This window comes from Oryctolagus cuniculus, chromosome 2, assembly GCF_051225735.1.
Source record: "Oryctolagus cuniculus isolate XC-2025 breed Fujian yellow rabbit chromosome 2, ASM5122573v1, whole genome shotgun sequence".
In the NCBI taxonomy this organism is placed as follows: domain Eukaryota; kingdom Metazoa; phylum Chordata; class Mammalia; order Lagomorpha; family Leporidae; genus Oryctolagus; species Oryctolagus cuniculus.
In genome coordinates this window covers 41,761,669-41,773,472 of record NC_142868.1, presented here as the reverse complement: position 1 = coordinate 41,773,472, position 11,804 = coordinate 41,761,669, and the positions used below count along the sequence as shown (strand labels likewise).

General features: G+C 39.5%; 1 protein-coding gene across 4 annotated transcripts in view; it reads right to left on the bottom strand.

Annotated features, from left to right (window-relative positions):
* Nucleotides 1-1,021: 1,021 nt before the first annotated feature.
* Nucleotides 1,022-11,804, bottom strand: part of SLAIN2 (SLAIN family member 2) — an 87,497-nt gene continuing 76,714 nt past the window's right edge. For all 4 annotated transcript variants that reach the window (XM_002709425.6, XM_070068194.2, XM_089325393.1 and 1 more), the window contains 2 exons: nt 5,616-5,934; nt 1,022-4,017 (listed from right to left, as the gene is read on the bottom strand). In XM_002709425.6, the coding sequence (XP_002709471.1) occupies nt 3,951-4,017; nt 5,616-5,934 (386 nt within the window). In that variant the 3' untranslated portion in view covers nt 1,022-3,950. The remainder of the gene's footprint in view (nt 4,018-5,615; nt 5,935-11,804) is intronic.

Genomic DNA, 11,804 nt, shown 5'->3' with positions numbered 1-11,804 from the left:
CCATCAAGGGCAGCAGCCTCCGGGCACAGAGGCCTAGATGGGCCACATTTTGCTGTGGTATGGGACACTATGAGATCCTTCCTATATTTCAAGAGAAAACATTAAAATGACTCAATGCAGATGAAGGACTCATGTGAAACTGGCACAAGCAGTTAGCAGAGGTTTAACTGAATTGTGGTGAATACAGCCCACGAGAGAAATCTGTTCTGAGACTGGTAACCTGAGGGCCAGTTAGCCCAGTTATATTTGGGGTGGTTCAAATGAATTAGGGTTGCCATTGTTGGCTTCACACTCTTGTGAACACCCTGTTCACTTTCTCCCTGAAGTTAGTGTCTCTAATATTGACTCTGCTTTTGTAAACTCAAAGTAAACTTTGATATAGCAAATACTTCACAGGAACTTCCACGTGGCTTTCCTGTCGTCCTGGATATATAACAAGCTTAAACTTCTCATTCACTGATTTATAAGCATAATGATATTTAATTTCAAATGGTTCTCAACATTTTTTGGCTAGGTTGGGATAAAAATGCACACACAATCCGACACGGGCACCTGTCTCATCAGTGAGACTCCCTGCAGTGGGGCGCACCCAGTACTCCCTAAGGGAATGCAGGGAGCTCATGCAACAGTGCGCAGTTCTTGATTCTCCCATCCTCAACAGATGAATGTGATCACCTAAACGTTCATATATGGTTTGAAAATGCATTCATTCTTCCCTCTTGGAAACTCTTACATGATGGCTTTTTGCTTCATTTATATATGCCAGCTTTTTCTAACTAGTAATTCACATGAGGTAAAAAAGTTCCCAGAACAAACCGATTTAGAGTAAACTACGAATTTACCTTAAATTATGCAGATATGAAACAAGGACAGAGAGAACATAGTATGATATAGTCCACCCACATAAAGACTAGTCTGAAAGGGCCACAGGATTTGGGTTTGTATGTTTAAACAACCAACTGAGAAAGTTATTAAAAGCAATTATAGGCATTTGGGGGAAAAAAGGAAGTTAATAAAACACTTGAAAAACAAATGTAAATTTAATGATAAACATTATGGTCAGGCTGTTTATTAAGGAGGCAACCACATATACAAGTTCTGCTATCGAAATGTTTGCGAATCAACTTCATGTGATCTAAAAGGACCATGCGCAATGTCAAAGATGGACACCTGTACATTCAATAGAAAGTTAATTTAAACATACATAGTCTAGATCATTCTAGAGTTATACAAACATCTGGGGCCACATATGTATCTAATTCTCTTTCAAAAAAACTTTTTTTTATAAAAGTGATGTATTGAGATAATTTTAAAAAGCATCTGACACAATTATGAATGGTCCCCAGCTTACAAAATGTGATTTCCAGGGTATGAAAACTGAAAAAAGTCAACTCTTCAGAGTGTCTTATATTATACAAACAAGTTTTGTAGAAAAATGATCCAGCAAATGCTTGAGTTAAGAATATTTATATTTTTTCCAATTCTTTACACTTTTATTAACACACTTACAAAAAATAACATTCAAACACTGAGAAAATTAAATAACTTTGGAAGCAGAGTTCACAGCTTTCTGCTTACATATAAGTGACAATTCTGGGCTGTTGGCACAAAATAATCAACATTCATAAAACCATTACTACTATATATCAACATAAGTTAAAATCATAGGCACTAGTTTATCAAATCCACATTTCTTCTGTAAGACTAACCACAGTAAATCCTTAGATTTTCCCAAACAGAAAAACTGGCAACACACAAAGGCTTCCTAGTAAAAAGGCCATTTTTCTCTTTAGGAAATTAAAAGCCAATAGTCTGTGGTAGTGAAACAGCAGGTAAAATCATACTTTACCAAACCCAGATCCAAAATGTGTTTTTAACAAGTGATGAAATATCTTAATTAAAAAAAAATAGACTTTTTTTTCTTTTTCTGATGCAGCCATTTAAAAACAAAGTTAAATAACCTGAATATTCCCTCTGAAATTGATTATCTAAATGAAAAAACATAATGAGTGTTTCAGAATAAACTTCCTTTAAATTATTAGATTGCAGCATATATATTTTTAAAATGTTGCACTGAAAACTGAGACCTGTTTTGTTTTGTGTATATGTGGTTTTAAAAAGAGACAGTAGCTAGCTCTTCCTTTTTATTACTTAGATTTACATGAGATACCCCACCCAGAGCAGAAGCTTTACTTCCTCTGAAAAGCAACAATTTTTAGTTCCTTACCACGTAGAATTCTGGCGCCATCCATCGCTGACCCACCCCATTGCTCTCAAATTCAAGGCTACACTTTCTTCCTTGCATTATACACCAAAATACATAGGACTGCCAATTTACATCTCCAGCTGCTTGTGATGACTGAATGACTTCCTACTGTTCAAGCTGATAAAAACTACCATGGTTTCAGTCACAGCAGAATGGGGGTCTTGGTTTTAAGTTTTATCATCCTCTCAACCTGAACGTTAAGCCTTCTATTTCTTTCTCAATTTTCTTTTGCCAACTTACAGAATGTCTTTGATTAACAGGAAATGAACTTACGTTCAAATCTCTAAAATCTTTTATGTGAACCAACTGCCAATATTTTAGAGCTTGTTCAAATTAAGAATTTAAAAACAGACCTCACTATCAAAAATAAGAAGCCTGCTACAAAAAAAGTTTTCATCTGGTAACAGTCTGATAAACCAAAACAGGTAATTTCAAGGATACATATAAGAGCCATAAGAGAGCAAGTATTTAAACAGATTGGAGTTATATGTAGTAAAAATGCAAAAATTGATGTAAGGCAGAATCTAAGTCAATAGGGACAGTATTTTCAAAAGATATTTTATACAGTTACTCAGCTTAAAGTGGACCAAAGTAAGTAGGACTTAGCAGGCTATGTTTTCCTACCACATAATAAACCGTTATGCCATTTAATAGCAACAATACAACTGTCATCACCAGAGATTTTGTAAGTTAAGTGCATAGATTTTTACCTCCCCCCTCTCATTGTAAGGTTTTGTTCCAGGTTGTAAGCACTGAGGTGTTGTTGTATCAATAATAAAGACACATACTACTTGCTCTTTCCATCATGGAAACCTGCTAATAAACACAAGATCTCTTTGTTCTCTAACAGATAACAGCATGTGAAGAAGCTGGCTTCAACAGCAAAGGCCATCTTTCCTGAGCCAGGAACTAGAAAGTTTAGAAAGATTGTACAACTGATATTAAGCCCTTTTGGCAATCAACAAACACATATAAATCCGATGTGTCAATGCAACATGATGGATGCACACTCTAACACTATCTGGTGGTGGTGATAGGTGAGCCATGTCCAAAACTTAAGATTAAATGAAATGACCATTTGTTTAACAAATCTGCAAAAATAATCTGCTGAACTCTCCCAAATTTATGTATCATATTTTTAAAATCTCTAGCCCGGGTTCCTTCCTCTTGTCCCCCAATCTTGATGGATAATTTTTCTGGAGTACTGTGAAACACTTCAGATAATTAGTCAGAATATTAGTTCTCATTAACACAAATGTTTATTGATGCTATTTATACAGTAAATTAGGTTGAACGTGAAGTTTTGGATAGCTTGAATCCACCATTTTCTTGTGCACAAAGGTACTTTCTCAATTGAAAATGGGCATTTCTCTTTGGCATCCATTAGGTATTTGCCCAGTTATTGGCCTCTGTCAATTATTTAAAAAATCAGTTTAGTTTCTATTAAATAAAACTAAAAGTGATTTCATGGAGAGTGATTGTATGATTACCAAACACGTTTGATGTTAAATGTCATTAAAGTGCTGCTTGATCATCTCTGTCAGTTTGTGCTAGTCAAGACAGAGGGCTGGGATTTCATAAATCCCACGAGTCCTAGCTGAACAGTCTGCATATCAAAGTGGTTTTCAGCCTGGAGGAAGGGTATCCGTGAAGCCGTGGGCCTCTGCGTTCCTGTCTTTGCTGCTCAGTAACAGCCGTCTTTCCAGCTGTCATCTTTCAGGCTTCCGTAGGTTTTAGGAGCTGGCAAGGATCTGAAATAAAGCAATTTTATAATGTGATTTGCTTGTCTTACAAAATATCACCATATAGTCTCTTATATACATTAATTACTTTCCAGTTGGCACCGTGATCTTAGGAAGGCTGTTCCAGGACAACAATAAGATCAAAGCTCAAAAGGGCCATTTGCACAACCTTCCCACACTCAGTATTATCACATCTCTCAGGTTTTACTGGGCATTACAGGACTTCTCTAACCTTTTGTTAACAAAGCTACTAGATTAAAGAAGGGAAAAGAATGTCTCATCTTTTTCAACCACATGGATAACCAACTTTTTACATTCTGAGCAGAGTGATGGATGTGATATTAGAAGCTTAGTGTCATAATCACTGGAGAGGTAGTATGGGACAGTGGTTAAAAGGACTTGGAATTGAAGGTCCTATGTATAGTCCTAGTCAAATTATTTAGTCTCGTTAAATTTCAATATTCTCCTCTGAGAGATAGGAATAACGAAAGTACTTACTAATTTAATGCTATTGTGAGCCTTAAACAAGGTTAAGTATAAGTTATTTAGCAGAGTACAGAGCAAATAGCTATTGTACACTGCTAATAAGTCTGTAGATGTAAAATGTTTATTTTAGAATTAAGTAGTATGGGTAATTCAGTTTAAATGCTTAGGGGACAAATACTGTTTCCAAGCAAATAAGTATTTCAAGCTTAACTATACTTGACACCTAAATTTACTGATGGTGGTAATCCTGTTCTTGAAAGGTAGATTAAGACTAGATGCAGGAGCCAATGCTGAGGTGTAGCAGGTAAAGCTGCCATCATATGAGTGCCGGCTGCTCTATTTCCAATCCAGCTCTCTGCTACGGCTTGGGAAAGCAGTAGAAGATGGCCTTGGGCCCCTGCACCCACGTATCCACGTGGGAGTCCTGGAAGAGCTCCTGGCTCCTGGCTTTGGATTGACTGGCTCAGCTCTGGCCATTGTGGCCATTTGGGGAGTGAACCAGTAGGTGGAAGATCTTTTTGCCTCTGCCTCTCTTAAAAAAAAAAAAAAAAAAAGATTACAGAGGCATGATTCCTGTCTTGGTTGAGCTCAGAATCACCTGAAAAATAAACAAACAAGAGATAGCACAGCCACAGATTTTGGGTTTCACACCAGAGCTACAGACTCTGAAGGTAAAACTCAGGCTTCTACTTCTACACAAATTCCACAGATAATTCTGTTATAGCAGGTTTGAAAATCACCCTTATAGATTGCACTCAGAGTTGGAAGAAAGGAGTTTTATCTTAAATATCACTCTAGATTCAAATATGTTTTCATTATCTTTACTGAATATCATATTCAAATATCACAACCAAACTGAATGATTCTAACAGCCTTTTCTAGGAATTCTCTGAGATGCTTCATCAGTAAGGCACTGGGACAAATGTAATCTGAACCATATTGGTATAATATCCCAATAAGGGTATCTTTAATACAGTGAAGTGAGGTTTTATTCAAACTGTGCTGAGACTCAAGTGGGAAGCTACTATGACTCTCTGCTCACTATCAACAAGAAACAAGGCTACTTCCAGTCCACCTACTTTCAGACACTTAAGAATGCCAAAACAGAGCACCCCACTTACCTGCGAACAGGTTGTGCAAGTTTGCTGCGAGGCACTGGTATACCCCCAGCAGAAGGGGCACTGGGTCTGGGCAAGCCACTTCTCATTGCAGTTGTCCCTGCAGGTCTGGTTAGGGTGGTGCTGTTGATATTGCTGGGAGGATTTGCTGGGACTGTGTTCTGAACCATGGGAGGCCCAGGTGAAGAGGTGGTTTGTGTGAGCTGTGTTGTTTCTTGGCTACCAGGAGAGCCAGAGCCATGGTTACTAAAGGCTTTCACTGGTTGCCGGAGAGCCAAAGGAGATGGTGCTGCAGGGGAGCGAAATTTCCCTGGAGAAGGTACTGCGGAACGGCAAAGAAAAAAAACCAGTGTTTCAACCAAAGACCAAGTGTAAGTGAAACTTCTGTTTTATGTTACACCTGATGACTAGGCACTAGTACATCTGTATTCATGAAACATTATGTTGTAGAAACACAGCAAATAAAGGATATTTCTATCCTAATAAAAGGAAAAAGGTAACTGGTAACTGGTAAGTTCTACAAAACCAAGTCCTTAATTGGAGAGTTGTAACTGTCCTTGACAACAGTGTTTTAACTAGGCCAGACTGGATCCCAAAATACCAGAAGATAAAAGGCATATTAAAAGATAAAATGCATACAGGATTCTTCCTCATGGTTACAACTAACCTAGTGAATGCTCTAGAGGTGACAAAAAGGCTGGATACCAGATTGTTACATAGAATTTGAAACACATTTTCCCCTCAAAGAAACATTCACATATGCATGAATCAAGTATCTGGTGACCGTACCTCCATGTCTCAAATCACCACGAGACTAAAAATGTGTAAGAAACCAAAAATTATATAAAAAAAAAACCCACACAATTGCTCATATAGCTGTGCATTACAAAACAGGAAAGTTATAAATCTAGGGGTATATCAAGAGGTAAATGAAGTCACAGGACAAAGATATCTGTTTTTTTAGAATGTCAATTTTACTAGGTAAAACAATTAAAAATTTTTTTTTAATTAATTTGAAAGGCAAAGTGACAGAAGGAGGAAGGAAGGGAGGGAGAGGAAGACAGACAGAGGGAGAGAGTGAAATCTCTCCCATCTGCTGGTTCACTCTCCAAATTTCCACAGCAGCTAGAGCAGGGCCAATCTGAAGCCAGGCACTGCATCCAGGTCTCCCATATCCAGGGAGCCAACTACTTGGGCCAGCATCTGCTGCCTCTGAGGCACCTTAGCAAGGAAACTGGATTGGAATCGAAGGTAGGCACTCCAATATGAGATGTGGGTGTCCCAAGCAGACGTGCATATTCTTGGCTGCCACAACATCTACCTTACATTTTTATATTAAAACAAATATTGATATATGAGAGAGTAAAATGCACAATTTGCATTCATTTTTAAGCCAAAACAAGACATCAAAGAGAACATCCATTTCATACAACCCACATTAGTTTAAGGAAGATACAACTGGAGGGAAAGCATGGACAAGAGATTTGGTCCCAAGACCATAGAGATGGATTATTCTCTAAAATTTCCTTTTCCTCACTTTTACCAATCCATGTACAGGACATAAGTGACAGTAAGGTCTATCACAATAGCAGGTAAAAGAAAGGATGGATGAGTTTGGCTGCCATTGTCATCTGGTCTTTGGAAAAAGAAGAGGATGCTAGCTTTAGGTTCAAGACAAGAGAAATTAATCTCCTACCTCCTTTTCAGTATTTTTTGTACATAGCTCTTTTCTCTCCTAGCTGATCTTATCTACCCTCTGTCTAATCAAAGTTCTAAATATCAGCAACATCATGTTTAAAATATATACTCAGATCATCTCTGCTGGGGTCTAACACTCCCAGCCATGACTTTAAAACTTGACTGTACATCAGAATCCCAAGGAGTTTATACAAATATGAGGGCCCAGCTACCACTCCTGGAGAAACCAGTCTGAAATGGAACTTAGCTATGTATTTATTTTAAAATCACTATTGGATCTTCTAGTCATGACAGTGAAACTGGAGAGATATTTGCTCTCTTGCTGTAAACATCTATAAATGTAGACAAAATACAAACAGCATTTCTTAAATACCGGACAACAGGTAGTACAGGGCTATAATTCCTGAAAGAAGGGAAACAAATTGCTTGAGCCCTATCATCAACCCTGGCTTTTTGGGAAGAGTATAGGGGGTCCAGGAACACTTTGCTTTAAGAGCAGAGAGGGGAATCCCATGAAGATCAAAGCTACCAGGCTGCATTAAGGAGACAACAATCGGAATTTGAAGGGCAGGATATTTTAGAGGTGAGAGCTGCTCAGAACACCTACAGAACTTAGCTTAGGGCTCTGCTTGAATCTTTGGCTGAGTATTGAGTTACCTATGTTCAGGATAAGGCTCTATGAGCCTGGGAGAAAGGAGAATGGAACCTTTGGAAACTGAAGAGCTGCCAAAGCTCACACAGAATTACGACACATTTGAGTTTCAACCACAGAGTAGAATGTCCTTGCCAAACATCCAGCATACACTTAAAGAGGGCCAAGTCTTAATAGGAGGATAAACTAACCCTAGAATAAAGGCTACTCTAAAGTCGTTCTAATAAAGCTTAAAAATAAGCTTCTAGTGGCTGGTGCCATGGTGTAGAGGTTAAAGCCGCTGCCTGCAGTGCTGGCATCCCATATGGGCGCCAGCTCACGTCCCGGCTGCTCCACTTCCAATCCAGCTCTTGGCTATGGCCTGGGGAAATAGTGGAAGATGGCCCAAGTGCTTGGTCCCTTGCACCCATGTGGGAGACCTGGAAGAAGCTCCTGGTTCCTGGCTTTGGACTGGCTCAGCTCTGGCCATTGCGGTCATTTGGGGGGTGAACTAGTGTACTGAAGACCTCTTTCTCGCTCGCTCGCTCTCCCTCTCTTTCTGCCTCTCTGTAACTCTGCTTTTCAAATAAAATAAAAAATCTTTTTTTTTTGGACAGGCAGAGTGGACAGTGAGAGAGAGAGAGACAGAGAGAAAGGTCTTCATTTGCCGTTGGTTCACCCTCCAATGGCTGCCGCGGCCAGCGCACCGCGCTGATCCGATGGCAGGAGCCAGGTACTTCTCCTGGTCTCCCATGGGGTACAGGGCCCAAGCACTTGGGCCATCCTCCACTGCACTCCCTGGCCACAGCAGAGAGCTGGCCTGGAAGAGGGGCAACTGGGACAGAATCCAGTGCCCCGACTGGGACTAGAACCCAGTGTGCTGGCGCCGCAAGGCAGAGGATTAGCCTAGTGAGCCGTGGCGCCGGCCTAATAAAAAATCTTAAAAAAAAAGTTTCTAAAGCAGAGGTCAGTAAATTATCACCCATGGAGAAGTGAGCTGTTTTGTAAATAAAGTTTTATTAGAATATAGTAAGATCCATTCACTTATATATTGTTTATGGCTGCTTTCAAGTTACAATGACAGAGTTAAGTAGTTGCAATAAAGATCATACCACTCCATAAGCCTAACATATTTACTATCTGGTCCTTAAGAAAACAGTCATTGATCCCACGTATAAAGGTTCAAACTAATTCATGGATAACTTAATTGCTTGCCACAACAAAGTTCAACTGCTATTTAAAAGGAGAGAAAATTCAGCAAAGAGCAATGGAAAATTCTACGATGTCTACTATACTAAAGAGGCAAGGACATAATATAAAACATCAGGAGAAAAATTAGTCAATAGAAACAGGCAAGGATTTCAAAAGAATTATTATATATGCTCAAAAATACACAGATGCAAGCACTGAGGAGAGAAAAGAACTGGGTAGAACATTTAAAGACGTAATGCTACAATGTACCCAAAACGCTAAATTCACTGGACAGGAATGGCAGTTTAGATGCTGCAGAAAAAGCATCTGACGACATTAAGACTCATGATCTAAACTAAAGGATTCAGAGGAGAAGACTCAACAAAACAAAAAGATAAAACCTCAATGGTCTTTAGGCCAGTATTTTGTGATCTGATATAGTCCCAGATTTTAGGATGGAATGGTAATGAGTGGGTCTAAAAAACCTTTTTTTTTTTTTTCGAAGAAACAATGGCTTAAAAACTTCCAATCTTAATGAAAACTAGAAAATTATATATCTAAGTAGCTGGAGAAAAACCCTAAGCAGGGTCAAAAAAACAAAGCAGGGAAAACTACACCAAGGAACATCATGATTAAAGTTCTTAAAAAAATTTTTTTTTGTTTCAAATTCATTTAACAGACAGAGAGCTGCCCACAGTGGCTGGGAGTGAGCCAGGCCAAAGCCAGAAAAGGGGAATTCAATCCAGGTTTTCCGTGTGGGCAGCAGGAACCCAATTTCTTGAGCCATTACCCTTGCCTCCCAGAGTCTGTAACTGTGGGAAGGCAGACTCAAGAGTGGACATAGGTAGTGAACCCAAGCACTCTGATGTGCAATGATTTTTCCTTCTTTCTCTTCTTTTCTTTTATCTTCTTTCTTCTTTCCTCGTTTGTTAAGATATCTATATCTATTTGAAAGGCAGAGACAGGTAGATTATTCTTCCTTTCTTCCCTCTCTTCCTCCCTCGCACCCCAAATGGCCACAAGAGCCAAGCCTGGGCCAGGTTGAAGCCAGGAACCAGAAACTCCATCCTGGCCTCCCATGTGGGTGGGAGGGGCCCAAGTATGTGGACATCTTCCGCTGTCTTCCCATGCACATCAGCAAATTCAGCAAATCTGGATTGGAAGTGGAATTCCAGCCAGCCAATATGGGATGTCAGCTGTGCCTTAACCCACTGCACTATGATGTCTTAACTGGTAGTCCAAACACCTACCCCAAATTTCTGAAAACAAATAAATAACTTGGAAATCTTAAAAAGAAAAAAAAAAAAACATAAAAAAGGAGGAGGGAAAAAAAGTCAAAAATATTACAGATTTCTCAACAGAAATAGTGGAGGATGGCCCAAGTGCTTGGGCCCTGCACCCCATGGGAGACCAGGAGAAGCACCTGGCTCCTGCCATTGGATCAGCGCAGTGCGCCGGCTGCAGCGCACTGGCTGCGGCGGCCATTGGAGGGTGAACCAACGGCCAAGAAAGACCTTTCTCTCTGTCTCTCTCTCTCACTGTCCACTCTGCCTGTCAAAAAACAAACAAACAAACAAACAAATAATGTAAGCTAAAAGACAATAGAATATCATTAAAGCACTTAAAAGCCTGTCAGTCTTAGAGTTCTATATCCAGTAAAATTATCTTTCAAAACTAAAGTCAGAATAAAGACTTCTAAAGACAAAAAAAAAAAAAAAAAAAAGTTAAGAGAATTTGTTGCCAGTAGTCACTAAAAGAAATGTTGAAAGAAATTCTTAGGTTAGAAGGAAAATGGCATCAGACAGTAAACCTAATCTGTACAAAACAATAAATTATATCAGGAATGGAGGCCAGCACTGTGGTACAGCAGATTAAATAGCTGCTTGTGACATTAATAAAGGAGTGGGAAATGTCCAGCCCATAGGCCATATAAGGCCCACGAAATCATTTGGTTTGGCCTTGGCAAGGCAACCACAAGTGAGATCTGAAATTCAATACATCTACAGAAGGCTAATTTTTAAGTTGATAATTTTGTATGGCCTGTGAATGATGTTATAAATATACGTATGATCCTTGGCAGAAAAAGGGTGCCTCACTCCTTGTGCCAGTGTGAGTCCTGGCTGCTCTGCCTCTGATTCATCTCCCTGCTGATACACCCGGGAAAGCAGAAGATGGCCCATATTGGGCCCCTGCCAGCCAAGCAGGAGACCAGGATGGAGTTCCTGACTCCTGGCTTCAGCCCTGCCCAGAACTCACTATGTGTCCATTTAGGGAGTGAACCAACAGATGGAAGACCTCTCCGGCTCTGCCTTGCAACAAATAAACAAACAAACCTCTTAAAGAAATTGACCAGGAATGATAAAAATGCTAGGCAACAAAGAGGCCATTAAGGAATCACTTTCAAATTTTGCTTTAAAAGACTACTTAAAATAAAAAAAAATTCTATTTCTTTCTTTTTTTTTTTTTTTTTAAGATTTATTTATTTGAAAGGCAGAGTTATAGGGAGGCAGAAGATGGCCCAAGTGCTTGGGCCCCTGACACTCACAAGGGAGACCCAGATGGAATTCCAGGCTCCTGGCTTCCCTAGTATGGGGAATCTCACAGGAGTCCCAAAAATAGTCACAGATCACCGCTTACTTGACCAACAGAAGGAGGCAAACTGTGGAAACTCC